This window comes from Aricia agestis, chromosome 8 (genome assembly GCF_905147365.1).
Source record: "Aricia agestis chromosome 8, ilAriAges1.1, whole genome shotgun sequence".
NCBI classification, from domain to species: Eukaryota; Metazoa; Arthropoda; class Insecta; order Lepidoptera; family Lycaenidae; genus Aricia; species Aricia agestis.
In genome coordinates this window covers 17488719-17508809 of record NC_056413.1, presented here as the reverse complement: position 1 = coordinate 17508809, position 20091 = coordinate 17488719, and the positions used below count along the sequence as shown (strand labels likewise).

The following is a 20091-nucleotide window of genomic DNA, read 5'->3' as shown; positions in this document are numbered from 1 at the left end:
CTATTGTTTCCTAATGAAAATGACCGAAACAGATGCTACAAAGCGACCACTAGAAATTCCTGACTCATTTATACCATATTTAGAAAAGCATAGATTGTTAAAACTTTTTAAGGTAAGTAAATAATTATATCTTTATTCTTTGTCAACTCATTTCAGCACTACCCCCAAAAATGTAGGAGTCAGGATTCCAAGAACTCAGAACTCCATGATTAAAACGTAGTGATTATATTCTCTTTGCCCATGATCAGATCAAACCGTGGAATCTCGACTCCCGTTTCTCGGCCTTTATAAAAGTCTTCTATCAAGTGATAGATTTTAAAACTTACCTACATCATGCATGCAGCAGGGGGGGGGGGGGGGGCACGCTATGCGACCGCGTCGGATAAAAAAGGGAGGCAAAGGCAAACAAAAGGGGCGACACCGGCGCCTCTTTTTATTAGCACTACTAGCACCTAGCACCCTGGGCACTGGTAGTGCTAAAACCGGCACTGCACAAGTCACAACTCACAGCTGTGAGAAGAGTGCAAACTTTGTTTTCTAATGGTTTGTCACCTCTTTATCTACATTCGAAACTATGATAGCCCACTTAGACTAAATTTAAGCCTCTTCAGACAAATAACTTAAGTATATATTTTTTATACTCTTTAATCTTTATCAACTCATAATAATCTATACTAATATTCCAAATGTGAAAGTGTATCTGTCTATCTCTCACGTCTTTACGCTTAAACCACTGAATCGATTTGAATAAAATTTGGTATACCTAAGTAACTTTGAAACCCGAAGAAATGACATATAATTTTTTTTTTTGCGGAAAAATGTACAGTTCCCACACTTATCGCGTATGAATTTTGGCGCAGCAGACGACGACGGACGGACGGCATATTATATAGTATTTAGTAGGTTAAAGGTTCTTATACATAATGGCTAAACTTGTATAATATTATATAATAATTAATAAGTAATAAACGAACGAACACGTTTGTATCCTCCAGGATATGATTCAAGACCTCGTACTGAATATGCCAGAAGATCATCTCCAGCACATGAAAGAGTTCCTCAACCACCGACGTCATTCAAAGAAGGACATCGACAAAGTTGTAGTACTTCTATCTCCTGAGCTTGTTATTGGTTAGTAGCGTATTACTATAATATCTACCTAACTAACTTCGGTCATCTGCAGTCATCACTCATCAGCAAAATAAAGCTGCGGTAGACTAAATTAATAATAATTAATAAGTCTTATTCTTGTTATTCGTAACTCTATCAATATCCCCGGCAACTACTTGTCTTGCCGCTTGCGACAGCAATGCATTATGCAACAGGTGATTGATAGCAGACATTGATACTAATTTCCGGTGGCAGTTATAAGCCCATCAGCAGGCGATTTTGTATTTTTTAAATTATATTGTATCTAATTATTCTTAATTCTTTATCAGATCGGAAGCGACTTATTCAAGACGTGAAAAGAATGCTGGGCTGCTTAGTAATCACACGCCGTTGCGTTATGGATCGTTACGAAAAGGTATCATAATTTCGAACAAAACTGATATAAGATTAAAAATCTATGTTATCTGATGTTACCGTAACTATGCAATAGGTTTTATAATAACAATAATATGTCACGTTCGCAGCACGAAGAGTACGTGCCAAGTTGTATCTCGTTGGAGCTAATGTCTGCCATCACCAAAACGATGACTCTGAAACCACCTGTGCCTGAAGCTGGCTGGTTGATGTTCGGTACATATTAAACTCTTATCCTACCGGTTTTAGCTCTACGAGCACCCTGGGCCTGGGTGCCCCTTTTTGTTTGCCTTAGGCGCCCTCGACGGTCGCCTAGCGTCGCCCCCCTAAGCGCTAACGCCGCTATGGCTGTTATCCATGGTCCAGATCTGTTTAACGCGGATCCATCCACATTAAACGCTTATAATGGGGAAAAAATAACTGCAATTTCAATTGGTTGATTAAAGGTTTGCAGCTAGTAACTAGCGTACTTAATCGTAATACCCTAGCTTCAAGAACAAGAAATACAATATTATATCTCATGGGCTTTTACTTATGCCCCTTACCTAAGGAAATCAGCTGCATACGTACTGGGATTTTGACTCCAGATCACCCGTGCACGATCCGTGAAGCTCGCTGCCTGCAACAGGCGGGGGTGCTGCCGACAGTGACCCTGGTGGTGCAGCCGCCTCCCACTCTGGCTCCTACCACACCAAACCATCACACTACGAGACGAGGGTTCTTCGACCAGGACTTCGATGGACTCAAGTTGGCTTATAGAGCTACATTAAAGGTATTGTTTATGAAACACAAAATGTAGACAAGGAAAGTAGGTCGAGATTCGGGAAATCCTCTTCCAGTGTATAAATAGCATATTGTTACGGATACAGACACACATTACACAGAGCCATCTAGCGTCAAACCAACGCAACTTATCGAAGAAACGAAGACAGCGTCAATCCGCTATTCGATACTAGATGGCGTTAGGCATCTAGAAATATAACAGTGTAGGAACAGCGTGGCGCATTACCATGACAGTAACAACGATGCTCGGGACGAGCATCTCTAAGAGGGGAGTAGTGTTACGGAAACGGACACACAGAACCATCTAGCGTCAAACCAGTGGAACTAATCGAAGAAACGCAGACACCGTAAATCCGCTATTCGATACTAGATGGCTTTAGGCTTCTAGAAACATTGCGCACTTGTTTACGCGAAACTTGTACATTCGGGAAAGGAATGTTCTCGTACAGTCCAGAACTCGTCTCGGCCCATATAAATAGCCGCAGGTAGACGAGCTAATCATCAGGTCTTTCTATCCAAATCCTTCGAACCCTAGCACGTAACATAATATATGATATACTATAGGTACTGTATGTCAGTTTCCTTGCAAAGATATGCTTTCTTTCATTAGTTATTTATATTCAACACCTCCATCCTTCTATTCACAAAATTATCTCCTGTGACCCGTTCACAGTATCTGCCAGCAAGATACCAAGTCGATATATTAATACGCGCTACTTTAATATTAACCAATACATAATATAGGAGGTGAACGTGAACCCCGACGACAATCAAGAGGCCATAGCGCGAGCGTGCGTGACAGCAATCCGTGCGGCGAGCTCGGGGGCGCAGGGCCCGGGGCAGGGCTACCACATGGTGGGCGCCCCATCTGTATACAGGGTGCTGCTGATCGGCGCTCGCGGTTCCGGCCGACGCACGCAGGCCAAGCTGGCTGCTCAACACTTTGGACTGGTCTATTGTCAGTTTCTTTTATAAATTGCTACCTAATAGTTACCATTTAATCTCTCCAATTAAGCATTTCTCGCGTAACATATGGAATACCCACTGATTAGCCAGACCTTCTTTCGCATCACATAAGTATTTTTAAGATAAAGGGTCTCGCAAAGACCTGCTGCCTGAGGCCTCCCAAAGACCTGCTGCCCGGGGCCTCGCAATGGGTATAGCGGCGCCTTTTTAATGATAGGAATAAAGGCTCCCGCACACAGGCGCGTTGTTATCGGTCGATAATAATCACTGACCACCATTATACAAGTATGCTAGGCTAATGCCTAGCATACTTGTATAATGGTGGTCAAGGGTATTATAATTAATACCCTTTGAAATGACAACTGCTTTTGTGCCCCCGCATTGGCTAAGCGTCATGTAGCCGTAGGGATGAACGTTTAAAGCAGTCAACAAGTCGGCTAAACGACGTATAGCCGTGTGATTGAATGGCGTTGTTCAGTCAAAGGGCTAGCTGTTTGATTGAATGGCTTTTTTAACCAGTCGACTGCGGCATCTCTAGGTATACATTTTACTTCCCTGAGATATCGTTTTACCGCCAGACGAAATTTTGGAGGGGGTCACTCACTTAAAAATCGCTGTTATATTTTGAGATTTATCAATTCGACCTTAGTATGGGGGGGTCATGTTCCCTGTGATATAAATTATAAAAGCGCACATTGGCGGCCGTAGACCAATTCCACCTGAAGAACGTTTTGCTATAACAATAAGGTAAATATTTTTATTAAAATACAATATTTCATATAATAATCATTATTCATTATGTATTTATTGAAAAATAAACAAGTACGATATTTTAGGCCACTGTTCGATCGAACGAGCGAGAGAAGAGGGAAGCGAGGTAATATTTAAATTTTGAGGCAATTTTGTTTTCTATACAGTACACCTAATTAAAATTTGTGAAAAATTACTACTTAATGATTGTTTTGGGTACTTTTGTTGGTTATGGGCTGGTGGCGTCGCGTCGATTCATTGACCGAGTAAATGGTGAATTGTTGATGGTTTTTGTCTTTTGGGATTGTATGTATGACTGTGCATTGTGATCTGGTGAAAGTGAGCTGCGTGATGTGTTTGTGACTGGTGAAGGTAAGTAATTTAGTGGTCGTTCGTTGACTGAGTAAATGGTGAATTGTGGATGATGTTTGCCTCTTAAGATTATATGTATGACTGTGCATAATTGTGATCTGGTGAAAGTGAGCTGCGTGATGTGTTTGCGACACCGACTGGTGAGGGTAAGTAATTTGGTGATGGTTGGTTGAATCGTAACATAGTTTCTTCATAATGGGCAACCTCTTCGTCCGCAATCATTTTAGCAATGTTCATTTTAATCCGAGCCTGTCGTTGAATTGAAAATTGTTTTATTGATTTTGCATAACCTATAAAAATCAGTTCCGTGGCATCGAAGTTATATTTCTTATTTTCTAAATACTGAATAATTCTGTCCGTGTGTGAAAACGTGTTTTCACTATCCGAAGATATCTGACGTCTTCTTTGGTTATATCCATGAGACCTCGCCTGCGTTCCTTGTAAGGTCGAGCTCGATTGGGTGCCTTGTGCATCAGCTGAGGTCGACTGGGTGCCTTGTGCATCTGAGCTCGACTGAGTGTCTTGTACATCTGAGCTTGACTGTTGTTCCAGGTTTGTAATTGTTGACGCGAAGCTTAAATGTGGTTTCATGAATTCCATGTGCTTCGCCCATTGCCAGTGAGAATATTTTGCTGATGCTTGTCCCGTAGTAGTTTTTGTACCTTTGAGATGCTTTGTAAAACAATCCTTTAAATTTCTCCACTTATTCTTTGCATCTTCAACTGTAAAATAATATACAATTGTAAAAAAATGGGTGTATTCCCACTTTGTAACACCCTTACAACAGTGTTACAAACTGCAGCATTCAAATATATGACCCAACTTACATTAGGCGCTAACATAAGAGTTAGAACACATCTACAAGAGAACTAAACCACAGATTACTAGACTAAACACATGCACTATGCAGTGGTGTTCAATAAGTGCTATCACATGGAGTTATAGCTCGCTATAAGTCTACTGTACCCCTGAATTGGGACAATTTTTTATTGCCTTAGTTTCCAGTATGACGATAATATGGTAGAGCTATAGAATGAATTTTAGAGATAAGTACAGTAAAGTTATTGTGGATGTACAATAGCGATAACTGAGCCTTAATGCGTTCTAAGTGATGTATTTAAGTGACTAGTGACTCTTCAAGCGGTATAATAGAGCTACAGGCTACCTAAAGATACTTCGAGTGCTACAAAGGAAGCAAATTCACGAATATTAACCCTTTTAGGGTTATAGTAGATCTATGATAAATCTTATTAACTCCTTAAGCGGCTAAAGGGTGGCAATACGTATTGCCACTCTTTAATGGAGAATTGTAACGTAATTATGATATGTTTTTAACTTTTTTTCTAACCAGCTTAACAATATTGTGTTTTTTGCCTTAATGTTAAATTGTTACACTTATACTTACACTATACTTAACCAATGATTTTTATGAAAATATAATGGCGGAGTTGAGTAGTAAAATAATATTTTAACTTGTTATTGGAAGGCTGAAGCGGAATTTTCATTGCGAAGATGACTTTATTGTGAATGTGACTATATATTATAAGCAAATAAAGAACTCTATGTTGTATATTTTAAGTAAAAAAGTGTCGCTTCAAATAAAGTAAAACATTTTTTATTGATAAAAATGTTTTAAATGGCCCAGGCATCAAAACGCTACAAAGACAAGTAACTTCATTGTGATAAGTTTTCATTATGTACTTTCTTTTTATTATTTTTGTGAATTAAGTTTGTACTCATAATGTGTAAAAATGCAACCTTATGTAATATAGGAACTATTGTGGACACTGTAGGTTCTATTAATACGGGAAAATAACTATAACATAGAGGAGTTTTGCATCCCTTTAGGAGTTTGATTTTGCAAAAGAGTTAAAAAGCAGCCTTGAAGAGCTAGTAGCGTTAATTGCTTCCTTTGTGCAACTAAAAGCGCTCCAAAGGAGTATATAGAAGTTTTCCTAGAACTTAAGGAGTTAATAGAAGATGATAATTTCTTATACAGATCTCATAGTGGTAAGATTCGCTCAAAGCTATAACACAGAAACTCTGGTCTGTACTGTAGGGATAATAATCGCTGCAGTTTGACTTTAGCTTTCATACTCTGCTCTTATAGACTCGTTTTGTCACTATAAGTGTTATATTTTATTACTAACTCTGTTTGACAGCTCCAAATCAACCTTTATAACACTTCAGGTTCTAAAGTAAGCTATATTTTCAGCGGTAATATTAGTTGGGAAATGTAGGTCTACATTTAGGGAGATCGCAGACGGTACACTTTTTGTGTGATCGAGTCTGCGGCGCGCATACAGTCTGCATGGCCGCGCCCTGTATGCGCGCCGCCGACTCGATCACACAAAAAGTGTGCCGTCTGCAATCTCCCATAGGCTGATGAACACATTAACATGGGCGTACCCAGGTTCTGGACCAGGGGGGGGCAAATTACCCAGGTTCTGGTGCCAGGGGGGGGCAAATCACCCAGGTTCTGGGCCAGGGGGGGGCAAATCAGATTTTTCATAAGCTAGGTGTTTATAAAGAATAAAAAATTAATAATTTTTAGTTGTAAAAATATTGTATTGCAAACAAATGGCAAAAATTCGTTCTTAATTTTTTATTTTTATAGATAAAAGTACTAGATAATATACTTAGTAGGGACGTCAACATGACCCCGCCCCTCGGTACGCCCATGCACATTACCCTTCCTTAGCGTTACGCCGTCGGATAATAAAAGAAAGAAAGAAGAAAGAAAGAAACATTTATTTGACACACATAAATAAGTATAAAAGATATTCAAAGACATACATTTTTTTTATGAAAATTTTTTGAAAGGGCATAATTTGTGTTTTTCTATGGGAGCCTCTCTTATTTTTTTATTTTATATTATATATTATAAGTTTATTTTCCCCTTTTTAGGGTTCCGTAGCCAAATGGAAAAAAACTGAACCCTTATAGATTCGTCATGTCTGTCTGTCTGTCTGTCCGTCCGTATGTCACAGCCACTTTTCTCCGAAACTATAAGAGCTATACTATTGAAACTTGGTAAGTAGATGTATTCTGTGAACCGCTTTAAGATTTTGATACAAAAATGAAAAAATATTAAAAATTTTAGGGGTCCCCATAGATACAACTGAAACAAAAAAAATTTTTTTCATCTATGCGTGTGGAGTACCTATGGATAGGTCTTAAATATCATATTGAGGTTTCAGATTATGGTAAAATGTGTCCCCCCCCCCTCTAACTTCTAAAGTAGGGGCATGATAACTCTAAAAAAATATATGATGTACAATACTACAAAAACTACCCACAATTTTTTTATTTTTTATTTTATTAAATTATTTCGAACGATATCTAGCAAGTAGTTTTTTTTATAAATCATAAATGGTAAACCTTAATTTAACTTTCATCAAATCAACTGAAATATGAAAATAAATCAAAACCTCCTAATTTCATAAAAAAAACCTTATTGCTGCTGCGGAACCCTTCATAGGCGAGTCCAACTCGCACTTGGCCGGTTTTTTAGATTATTTAAAAAATAAAAGCTTTGTTTCAAAAAGTTTTTTGGTTCATTATGGCGCGATCTTGTAAGTAGGTACTTACTAGTTACATCCATCGCTGTGCATATTTCCCTCCATTTTTTATCCTTCTCCCTTCTGTCTTTGTATAGTCGATTTCGTAAATCATATAAAACAGGTCGTTCCTTTACTAAAGCTATGAATAATTCGATATTCATTTTAAAAATACGTAAGTAATATAGCAAAAGAATACGCGCTGACTTGTTGGAGTCTTGCAAGTTGCATACGTGCGTGCACTGCGTTTATTTTTCTTGCATACCTGAAAGAGATGGTATAATAGTACCGTCGCAGCGCGGCGCGGCGCTCTCTAGTAATATCGGACGATAAAAACGCGGCTGTGTGCCCTTGAATCGGGATTCAGGACACATTATCGCAATAACGCATGTGTTATTATCGACCGATAATAACGCGCCTGTGTGCGGGAGCCTACGCATGCGTTATTATCGACCGATAATAACGCGCCTGTGTGCGGGAACCTTTAAAGGTACAATTCCGTGCATCGCGATCGATCGCGTCACAGCACACAATATATCAACTCGGAAAGGGATCGGCACCTTCGCCTCGAGCCGTTCAATATTGTTTGTATGAAACTCCCTACTGCAACGCACACTTAGCGGAACCGTAACGTAATCGCCTCGCCTCGGAACAGGCTCCAAACCGGGATGCGTCACGTGGACGGCACGTCGTCCACCCGCTTACGAGTTACGACTCATCGTCCACCCGCTTACGGCTCGTCGTCCACCCGCTTACGAGTTACGACTCATCATCCACCCGCTTACGGCTCGTCGTCCACCCGCCTACGGCTCTCTGTACTCAAGCTTACGTTTATTCGTCCACCCTTGACCCTTTCCCCTTCCCCGAGCCGTAAGCGAGGAGTCGCCTAACCGCAGCCGAGTTGACGTGCAGGCGCTACTGATACGTGTCTTGAAGTTAATAATTTATTTTCAAATCAAATCAAATCATTTATTTCGGGCATCAGAGGCCCATATAACAAATGCCTTAAATCTAACATACATATCATTTATGTAATAAATACCTTAAACTACCATAGGTACATATTTTATATATACATATTCTTAAAAACTAACATACTAATAAAATTTTCATACACTGACTATCGTCACGAGCCGCGCGATTCGCGATGCACGGACTTATACCTTTAACATAAACGTCATTTTAAAATCTTACCTCGTCCTAACTGTGGTCCTAACAGTGAACTTTGAAACATTACTTCAAGAAGCTGAGATTAGAAAAGATGAAATTGGCGAAAAATTGCGAAATATGGGCGTGAGCGTTCAGATAAAGGCGGAAATAGTTCGTCGGCGCATCACTCAGCGGGCAAGTTCTTTGCGTTGAAACTTGAAAGTAGTAAGAGCTTCAGTGGCCAAACGAGCATTGTAAGTTCAGTATGTCGCAGAATTTCGGCTGGCAGAAATTCTGCTGCATTCAGTTTCATACAAAAGTCCTGTTTTGATTCACACGAGCGTAATTTTGTGAGTCATTTTTTGTATGAAAAGATATTTACGCGACAGAAATTCTGCGACTCACACTTCACCCTATTGTATATGTCGCAGTCATATTATGGTTTAATCTGCGATTTGGTTGAATGACTAACACATTCATTGAATGACACCATTCAAATGAATGAATAAAGGACAACTCGTCAAGACTCAAGACGTTGACTATGACGTTTAACGTCTTGACTAAAAGTCATAATGTAGTGAAGTCGTTACAGTTCGTCAAGGCTGTTTATGAACCTGGCGAGAAAAGGAACTAACGCTTCTATTATACAAAAACGTCAATTTTGACAGTTCTCTTTGCCAGAAGCGCCCATCGACATCATTGACATATTCATTGAAAGCCTTGTCGAATTGTAAATCATAATTACTACCCGCACGGCTGACGCGATTACTACCCGCATCGCACAGCTGGTATAGGCTTTATAGCACTTTAAAGCAGGGCTTCATAACGTTATCGAATACCCGAAAAAATATCGTTACGTACCGGTATTTTCATAATGGTAGCCAGATAACGGTATTTTTTTTATCGATATCTAGTAACATAACCAAAAAATATCGTTATGAAAATACCGGTAAATATAACGATATTTTCTGGTATCAGGTATGCGGTATGCGTCGTGCACCAAATCTCACTCGCAGCCCAACTTCCGACTTCCGAGCACCAGTTTTTTATACGTGGGAGAGCAATGCTTCGGCACAAATGGGCCGGCTCGACCGGAGAAATACCACGTTCTCATAGAAAACCAGCGTGAAACAGCGCTTGCGCTGTGTTCCTCTTAAAAGGCCGGCAACGCACCTGCAGCTCTTCTGATGCTGCGAGTGTCCATGGGTGGCGGAAGTTGCTTTCCATCAGGTGACCCGTTTGCTCGTTCGCCCCCTTATTTTCATAAAAAAAAAACTTTGACTTAACAAGTCAAGATGGTGCTGCAATTTGTTTAGTCAATGATTGCAGAAAATTATGCAAGGTACCTATGTCCGTATTTATTTACTTGTTTTAATTGTGGTGAATGCGGGGGATTGGCAAAATATGGATAATTATTTGTATGTCTTAGTATTTATTACTAGAATTCTAAGTTTTATACATATATATTTTGTAGACTGTAGTTAAAAATATCAACACATTTAAAAAAGGAAGCACAAAATTATATGATAGCATTTACAAAATATGTAGGTATTATAACACGAAGAATATTTTAAATTAAGTACTTATTTTACAAAAGGAAGGTAAGGTTATAACATTTACCGGTATTAATTCCAATTTTTACCGTTATTTATAGTATCGGGTAAATTTTCATACCGTTATCTATGCCCTTGAAGCAATAACGTTATGAAAAAATTCCGGTATTTGAAGCCCTGCTATAAAGTAAGTAAATTTAATAGACAAAATATCAACATAGTGCTATCAGATGTGCGAGCTGTTTGACGCCATATTTGTTTTAGTGACTTTAACTAGCGCTGCAATGGGAAAAAATACCAAAACATTCAATTACCTGACTGATTTCATATCCGCTATCTTCAAAGGGCTATGTTACAAATCGCTAACTAGTTGGACGTTGAGTGACGATCGTTCAATCGACATTCGGCCGAGTCATTCAATTGAATGGTGTCATTCAATGAACATGCTAGTCACTCAATCGAATTGCAGATTGAACCAGATGACTGCGTACGACTTATACAGTATTGTGTTATTATCAATTTATCACAGTGGTATTATAGTATGCTTGACTACAAATATCGTCTTAACTAAGAAGTTTGATTGTAGTATCATAATATGTAAAATTTACAAAACCCCACTCGGATCCTTAATGATTACTTAAATTTAAGTAATTTAATGGATATGTTGACAAAAGAGTGCGAGTGCGCTGTGCGGCCATTAAACGTTAAGGCCATCCCCTGAGCCGTTCAAATAACCGTAATTTGTAAATACTGGAGATACTGAATGTTTGTTTGAAAAAAACTGTAAATGGCGGCATGGCATCTCCGTAGGTCTTAAGTACTGTCTACCTTCAATGAAGCTATTTTATGAAGGCTTTTAGCATCTGTGTCTGGCTTTAATATTTGTCTATTTTAGGACTGTATCGATCACGGTTGGGTCATGGTTGGCTACCCGGAGCTCGCGATAGACTTTGAATTTCTGGACAAAATGCCCACGCCTGCGAATCGGTATAATCATTAATCCCATGTTCTTATCACTAGTCAGTATACGAAATTCCACGAGCATCTAGACTTTGGGCACTTTTTTAGGAAGTAGCACTTAGGTCTTAGGACATAGGAGTAAGTTAGATATAGGACTAACTACTAAGCCCCCGCTGCCTAATGGCCGGCCACACCCAGACACATTATTTACTTATTTTAATTTAATCAAGAGTTTGAGTGCAGAGTCGATAGTCTAGTCTTTACTTATGTCAGCCTAAGCTTGACTCTGTACCACGTTTCAGCGTGATAATCCTGAACGTCGAGTATGAGGAGTGTAGGGCTCGCACGCTATCACGCGCAGTGGACTGGTGCACCGGCGAGGAGGTGCCTCTCGGGTCGGGGCCCAGAGCCAGGCCGCTGTACAAAGGACGGGAGACCAAGATAGATGCTGAGGTTTGAGAGTAGCTACAGCTAAATTCATCCATGTGTCTACGATCTCCCTTTTTCAAAAAATAAGGAGGCAGACGAGCAGACGGGTCACCTGATGGGAAGCAACGTACTACCGTCGCCCATGGACACTCGCAACATTAGAAGAGCTGCAGGTGTGTTGCCGGCCTTTAAAGAAGGAATGCGATCTCTTCTTGAAGGTTTGCAGGTCGTCCCTGTTACCTCTTCACCCCGAACCCGCTGCACCAATTTCAATGAAATTCGGTATGGAGTTCATATACTTCGAATACGGGGAAATGACAATGGGATTGTTTAGTTCTAAAAAATATATATATAAGTACTGTTCGGTGTTACCACGCGTAATGCGGCGCGATCATGGGTCCGACTAGTCTCGTATGTTTGTTGAAAACTGCGGCGGCGCGACGCCGTGTGAAAAGGGCCAATAGAAATACAAGGATGAGTACCTATGCAGCGGCCCCGCCGCGGTGGCGGTGCCGCTGCTACTGCGGCGCGTGTGTAAACTGTAAACACGCTGACGCGTCACGCGGTACACAAAATTGTCGGTACCTATACTATGTGCGTTTTAAGATGTTAAAGCCTCGTTTCCACTAAGCAACAATTCACGCGCAACATGCTGGACAACAAGTTGCCCAACATGTTGAAAGTCAGCGCGGGACTTTTGATGAACAACGTTGTCTGTCTACGCATCTACTTTACGTCAGTCGTCGCCAACATGTCGCCAGAGGAACTTGTGTTGATTTTAGTGGCAGTGGTTATAAATTTTTTTATAGTATCTGTGAGCAGTATCCCATAGACGTTCATAGTTTTGGTACAGTTCGCTTAATTTGAGCACTTGTTCGTTAAACCACACTACGGACATTGTTGCGCGCGTCTCCACTTGACGACAATTGATGCAATTCTCTTTAAACAAACAACAAGCCGCGCGTCATGTTGCGCGTCAGCTGGCAACATCGCGCGCTGTTGTGCAGCGTTGCCGTACATGTTGAGCGTGACGCTCAACATGTACGGCAACGCTGCATCGCGCGCTAAATGTTGCCTAGTGGAGACGCGGCTTTAGGGTGACAGTTTTCATATTCCTTGCTACGTGTTTTTTTACAAGAAAACAAAAAAAAAATCAAAATATAATAAATTATATTCCTTCTACAAAAACAAATGTTTCCTATAATTGTAAATGAATAAAAATGAAAAGATGCTAAATGCTAACTTATTAATAAAAATTATAAATATTAACTGTGAAATAGGAGTATAAAATTATTGTTACGAAAACATTTGAAAAATGTCATATGCATGAAACGGAACTTTTGTCAATAGAGATTGACTCTGTTGAATCGAAATCAAATCGATAAAAAGGGCGGCCATCTTAAATCGCCGGCCGCGGAACCACTGAATTGTCAGTACGAAATCGACAATTTCGATTGCAATTCCTTTACGAAGTGATTCGATATTTTTAAACTATCGATTAATTTTTGTTAGGTAACTTCCCTACTATTGTCACGCATATCATAATAAAACGCACAAACTGTAATGTCATAAATCATAATTCATAATATAGTAAAGCCTCTGTTATCAGCTTGTGGGGTCAAATCTTAGCAACAAGATCAATCATATTTTATCAGCAGATTTGTAACAGGTTATTTTATTATTTCATTTTGAATTAAAATTAGTGTAATTTGGTACAATTTCAGTACGACACATTCTTCGCGGAGACTCTGGCGGAGTTGAGGGCAGCTGCTGGGTTCACGGTTGTTGAAATTGACGGCAGCGAGTCCATAGGTATTGTTTGTGACCGATAACTCATAACATGATAATTTCCGTGTTTTATGATTAATATTATCTATGAAGCTATGTTATTGGCTGGTAAGTTTGTATGATCTAATAATTGTAAGGAAAGCTTGACTTTACTAAAAACGATTACGGGTTAGTAACCGCGTGTACTTTGTTCGTTAGGTACCATTACCAGCCGTTACCTCAAAATCAATCAATTAGTAAAAAGATTTGTTACGCTTTCACTACTTGTATCTATTACCGAAATTTATAGGTCATGCTTTCATTGAGTTCTAGGTTTTTTGCAGATGAAGTACAAGTGAAAGTGCAGGCGGCTATAATGGCGGCGCCGACTTTCAATATAGAATACAGCTCTCAACTGAGAAACGTTCGAGGAGACTAGCCATAGCATGAGATAAAGAGGTATTTGTTTATTTTGCAAAGAAAGATAATAATTTTGATTTCTTTACGAATATTGCAACTGCAGGTATGTTCGTGTGAAATAAATAAACTTTTGTGTAATAGAAAATGTTTTTTTATTTATGTACTCCTTCATACTTCAACTCAAATATTTGCTACATTAATTATACTCCTAATTAAGAGCTAACAATTCAGCAGTCTCAAAACAATTACATACAAGAACAATTGAGGTGGTCTTCGAGTGACGCAAGGCTTCAAATGCCGTACACCATATACTGTAAGCCGCCTGAAGCCAGACATTTGCCTACACAGTAGACATTCTACTTTAAATAACTCTAAACCGCCCACAGTATATGACGTAATCTGCGCAAATGTATAACACAATTCAAACTAATCTTTGAGGAAGACCAATATAATCAGACCCCTCATAACGACTATTGATCTTATTAAAATTAAGAAATGCATCAATTTATACAAAAACATTCATCCATATTGCACACTTGTGCGAAGCGTTGAATACGATCCAGTCGTGTATCGCACACCACAACACACACCATTTGCACAGCACACAAATAAATATACATCACGAGCTATTTCAAAACACATTCATATACAGATTACATACATGATACATACACAATTTACTACATAGAGCAGGAGGTATTCAGATTTACTTAGATTCAGTTTAAAAAATCATCCTGTACGTATGTAATCTGTAGCGATCATTACAGAGATCTTTTGGCTGTGATCACTGCTTTAAAGTTCGTGCGGTTACAACTCATCTTTGAAGTCTTCATCATCACCACCCGCTCCTTGTGGGGGTACACCTCCTTGTCCCTGGTATAGTTTGGCAATGATTGGCTGGACGACATCCTCTACTGTCTTCTTTTGTTTCTTGTACTCCTCTGAGTCAGCATCTTGATTGTCTTCGAGCCACTTGATTGCTGCATCAATTGCTTCTTCCATTTTAGTCTTTTCTTCTTCACTGACCTGTAAACAATAACAAAAATTGAGTTAGTTGCAAAATTGAATAAAAGGTTTTCCAATGTACCAAAATGATTATGTTACTACACAAATTATAATAAGACATAAGAATACCAACCTTAGCTCCTAATTTTTCTTTGTCTTGAAGTTGGTTCTTGATAGAGTAAGCGTAGCTTTCCAATTCGTTTCTTGATTCTACTCTCTCCTTTAGTTTCTTATCATCATCAGCAAACTTCTCAGCATCCTTGATCATTCTCTCAATATCTTCTGGTGTCAGTCTGTTCTGGTCATTGGTAATGACAATCTTCTCTCGGTTACCAGTGCCCTTGTCTTCAGCAGATACTTGTAAGATACCGTTGGCGTCGATTTCGAAGGTGACTTCAATTTGTGGGATACCTCTAGGCGCAGGTGGGATGCCAGTAAGGTCAAACTTTCCTAATAAGTGGTTGTCTTTAGTCATTGGACGTTCACCTTCATAGACTTGAATAGTTACAGTGTGTTGGTTGTCACTGGCTGTTGAGAAGATTTGAGATTTCTTGGTCGGGATGACAGTGTTACGTGGGATCAACTTGGTCATGACGCCTCCGACAGTTTCGATACCCATTGTAAGAGGGTTGACGTCGAGAAGTACAATAGCATCTGTGTCTTGCTCTCCACTGAGAACACCAGCTTGGACGGCAGCACCATAGGCGACAGCTTCATCAGGGTTGATGCCTCGGGATGGCTCCTTACCATTGAAGAATTCCTTGACCAACTGTTGAACTTTGGGGATACGAGTGGAACCACCAACAAGTACAATCTCATCAACATCCTTCTTGTTCATGTCAGCATCTTCCAACACCTTCTGTACGGGCTTGAGGGTAGATCTGAAGAGATCCATGTTCAACTCCTCAAACTTAGCTCTGGTAAGGGTTTCAGAGAAGTCTTCACCCTCAAAGAAGGACTCAATTTCAATCTTAACTTGATGGCTGGATGACAGAGCTCTCTTCGCCTTTTCGACCTCGCGACGCAATTTCTGCACGGCACGGTTGTCTTTCCTGATGTCCTTGCCCTTCTTTTTCTTGTACAGTTTGATGAAGTGCTCCATAACTCTCTGGTCGAAATCTTCACCACCCAAGTGAGTGTCACCATTGGTAGCTACTACTTCAAACACTCCATTGTCAATGGTAAGAAGAGATACATCAAAGGTACCACCACCCAAGTCAAACACAAGTACATTCTTTTCTCCTTCTTTCTTGTCAAGACCGTAAGCAATGGCAGCAGCAGTAGGTTCATTGATGATTCTCATAACATTGAGACCGGCAATCACACCAGCATCCTTGGTAGCTTGACGTTGGGCATCATTGAAGTAAGCTGGGACAGTAACAACAGCATGGGTAACCTTCTTTCCGAGGTAAGCTTCGGCAGTTTCCTTCATCTTAGTCAAGACCATGGCAGAGATTTCTTCGGGGGCGAAGATCTTGTCACCCTGGGCGGTCATAACTGACACATGGGGTTTGCTGTTCTTTTCTACCACCTTGAAGGGGAAGAATTTCACATCATGTTGGACAGTGGAGTCACTCCATTCACGACCAATGAGACGCTTAGCATCAAAGACAGTGTTCTCAGGGTTGGTAGTTAGCTGGTTCTTAGCAGCATCTCCTATGAGACGCTCACCGTCACTCGTGAAGGCTACATAAGAGGGAGTGATACGGTTACCCTGGTCGTTGGTGATGATTTCAACCCTTCCATTCTTGTATACACCCACACTGTAACAAAAAAAAATAATTTAGTTTAATGTATCAAGCCTCAAAATGGTTACTTTTAGAAAATTTACAAAGTATGCAAACAGATATAAAATTATCAAAGCTCGATAAAGATTAAAAGCCAAGATTAAGCAATCAAATTATCTTATTTTTTCGAAAGTTCCAGACTAAATTACAGGCCAAAGGAAGTGGAGAACTTACCATGAGTAGGTGGTACCCAAGTCGATACCGATGACGGTGCCGATGTCCTTGTCTTTCTCCTTCTTCTCGTCGGCGCACACCACCGCCAACACACAAACTAAAGCTAGCAAGCTCCACCGCATTTTGACCATTCGATTATTCACTTATCTGAAAAGAAAGTAAAATTACTGTTATAAATTGGTTAGGTAGCTATAAAAGATCGGCACCGATCTTGTAAAGAGGTCAGTGATCTATCAAGGACACGTAACCATTGAATTTCATAGAGAAATAAAATGACACGTCACAAGAATTTCGGAAAAAGTAAGTTATTATTGTCCTAACGAAAAGAACCGTAAGCTAATGTTTGGAAGGGAAAGTGTACAGCTAACGGGATACAAATTACAATAGTAACGGGATCGAAAATGTGGGCCGCCGTGCCGGCCTGGTGACGTCGAGAAAATTCGCCAAGTGTCACGGCATTTCCACTTACAAAACAGGATTAGTAAGGCCAATTTTCGAACACCAATGACTAATTTTAAGGGAATTAGTAACGTTTAAAGCATGTGAAAGAAGAATTCTAATAATAGATTAAGTAAAACTTTATAAAAGAGTTTTGACAGACTCTTCGATGACATTTTCATGAAAAAACTATGAATGATGAAAGATATTTACCTGAACAATTTGATATAAGTAAACTTTTCACTATCACGATAAAATATCACTTTTGTAAGTACACTTAGAAAAAATTGATTTGCAATCTCGATAAACCGTATTGCTCTTTCAATGTCTTGAATAAAACTGAATTCGTCCACGCTGCCGCCGTAGTTATTTAGCGCTAGTGTTGATCGTGTTCGTATCTCATTGGCTTTTCGAAATGTGACGTAATTTACAACTCGATTTCATTGGGCCAAATTTATGTATTTGTCGCTATTCGATTGGCCCACGTTATAAATGCCAGAACAATCATGACATCAGCCAATCAAATAATTCGGAGGTGGATGATGAAGTTTTGGCGAAAATTTCAAAATCTTGTTTTGTAATTTCGAACGTTTGAGTTATGAGTTTTGAAAAATCTAAGTTGTGTTTTACTACTACTGCAGCTCTTATCATTTTTAACACAATATCATTAATAGTCCATTGAATGAATCGCTCAAAGGGGGGTCTAGAGTGCGTGAGCGGGATCGTGAGATTTTTTTTGGAAACGTGTACAGAGTAACTAGTTCATAAACATACTAAAAGTCCTGGACACTAGGGGTACTGGCGGAATGGGGGGAGGGGGGGAAAGGGCCCATTTTTGTGTTTTTCGCTTATATCTCAAAATTGTTGCATTCTAGAGAAAAACTTTCAAAGAGTAGATAAAAGACCATAAAATTATCTACAAATAATACCTCAAATGTTTTATAAGATTTCTTACCGTTTCCGAGTTACACCTTTTCGAAAAGTAGGGGTAAAATGGGGAAAATGCCTATTTTTGTGTTTTTCAGTAATATCTCAAAATTGGTGCATTCTAGAGAAAAACTTTCAAAGAATAGTTAAAAGACCATTAAATTATCTACAAATTGCACCTAAAACATTTTTAAAATATCCTACCGTTTTCGAGTTACACCTTTTCGAAAATTAGTTTTTTTAACTTATTAGCTGCTGGTCTATAACTTATTAGCTGGCCCGGCATACGTCATCCTGACCAGTAAATACACCTACCCTATCCCTATTCGATTCCTGCCCTATCCCTGCCCTACCCTACACCTGGACTTTAACACTTTAATCTACATCTGACTTAACATCTGATCATCGAGTTCTTTATAAATTCGGTGTCTCACATGTTTTTTTTTCATTCTTTTTACTTTTTTTACGTCCGTGCTTTTAGCATGACTTTTTCATTCTTTTAGCTTAGGAGGGTTCTGGTTTTTCCTCTGTCATTTGTTTATCCTCATTAGTAGGCGTTTCTTGAAGCTCTTCATCATCATTATCGTCTTCTCCATTAAAAGATACGCCGTTGAGGCATTTTCCTTCACAATGAAGGCATGCCGCTGAACAATTGAGCATTGCTTTTCTGCACCCACATTTGCCACTGCTACAGTATTTTGTGCAGCGGCAAAATATTGTTTGTAGTAGTGTCTCGGGGGCTGGTGCGTCTTCAGTTTTTTGCCACTGACCTCATAAAACACTAGAAGCGGTAATGGTTGAGGGAGGTTGCTTTAGTTGGAGCTTTTTAAAATGGTATGGGCCTCCAACTAAAGCAACCTCCCTCAACCATTACCGTTTCTAGTGTTTTATGAGGTCAGTGGCAAAATTAAAGCCAGACATTAGCTTACTCCCACCAACTGAAAGTGCAGCTAAACAACATTCCCGGCGCACCTACTACCAAGTGCAGCAGTGGCTCGGAAACGAGCTGCCTCCAGAAATGTGGGGATGGAAATCTACACAAAACATACTTGAACCCATAAAAACTGAAGACGCACCAGCCCCCGAGACACTACTACAAACAATATTTTGCCGCTGCACAAAAGACTGTAGCAGTGGCAAATGTGGGTGCAGAAAAGCAATGCTCAATTGTTCAGCGGCATGCCTTCATTGTGAAGGAAAATGCCTCAACGGCGTATCTTTTAATGGAGAAGACGATAATGATGATGAAGAGCTTAGAGGAATAGAATAGGGATAGGGTAGGTGTATTTACTGGTCAGGATGACGTATGCCGGGCCAGCTAATAAGTTATAGACTAGCAGCTATTAAGTTAAAAAAAACTAATTTTCGAATAGGTGTAACTCGAAAACGGTAGGATATTTTAAAAATGTTTTAGGTGCAATTTGTAGATAATTTAATGTTCTTTTAACTATTCTTTGAAAGTTTTTCTCTAGAATGCACCAATTTTGAGATATGACTGAAAAACACAAAAATAGGCATTTTCCCCAT

General features: G+C 39.6%; 2 protein-coding genes across 3 annotated transcripts; one reads left to right on the top strand and one right to left on the bottom strand.

Moving 5' to 3' along the window:
• Window position 1: 1 nt before the first annotated feature.
• On the top strand, window positions 2-14734 carry LOC121729839 (adenylate kinase 8-like). The gene is made up of 11 exons (XM_042118480.1): window positions 2-112; window positions 996-1131; window positions 1440-1525; window positions 1635-1740; window positions 2112-2296; window positions 3052-3265; window positions 9175-9299; window positions 11553-11644; window positions 11920-12070; window positions 13771-13858; window positions 14158-14734. The coding sequence occupies exons 1-11, from the start codon at window positions 14-16 to the stop codon at window positions 14250-14252; spliced, it is 1377 nt and encodes a 458-aa protein (XP_041974414.1). The 5' UTR covers window positions 2-13; the 3' UTR covers window positions 14253-14734.
• On the bottom strand, window positions 14369-17985 carry LOC121729836 (endoplasmic reticulum chaperone BiP). Of its 2 annotated transcripts, XM_042118475.1 has the most exons (4): window positions 17851-17985; window positions 17200-17346; window positions 15372-17001; window positions 14369-15259 (listed from the first exon to the last, which is right to left on the bottom strand). In XM_042118475.1, exons 2-4 carry the CDS (start codon window positions 17328-17330, stop codon window positions 15041-15043), a joined length of 1980 nt encoding a protein of 659 aa, XP_041974409.1. In that variant the 5' UTR covers window positions 17331-17346; window positions 17851-17985; the 3' UTR covers window positions 14369-15040. The 2 variants fall into 2 exon arrangements, with proteins under 2 accessions (XP_041974409.1, XP_041974410.1); XM_042118476.1 differs by lacking the exon at window positions 17851-17985 and having other exon boundaries at window positions 17200-17366.
• Between the last annotated feature and the right edge of the window lie 2106 nt (window positions 17986-20091).

Bases quoted from the DNA above. Each gene is read 5' to 3' on its own strand.
- LOC121729836 (XM_042118475.1), bottom strand. From the start codon at position 17,330: ATGGTCAAAATGCGGTGGAGCTTGCTAGCTTTAGTTTGTGTGTTGGCG. The intron at 17,002-17,199 runs GTAAGTTCTCCA...TTTTTGTTACAG, and splicing joins TTGGGTACCACCTACTCATG to TGTGGGTGTATACAAGAATG. The intron at 15,260-15,371 runs GTTGGTATTCTT...TATTGTTTACAG, and splicing joins AAGAAAAATTAGGAGCTAAG to GTCAGTGAAGAAGAAAAGAC.
- LOC121729839 (XM_042118480.1), top strand. From the start codon at position 14: ATGAAAATGACCGAAACAGATGCTACAAAGCGACCACTAGAAATTCCT. The intron at 2,297-3,051 runs GTATTGTTTATG...TACATAATATAG, and splicing joins CTTATAGAGCTACATTAAAG to GAGGTGAACGTGAACCCCGA. The intron at 9,300-11,552 runs GCAAGTTCTTTG...TGTCTATTTTAG, and splicing joins GTCGGCGCATCACTCAGCGG to GACTGTATCGATCACGGTTG.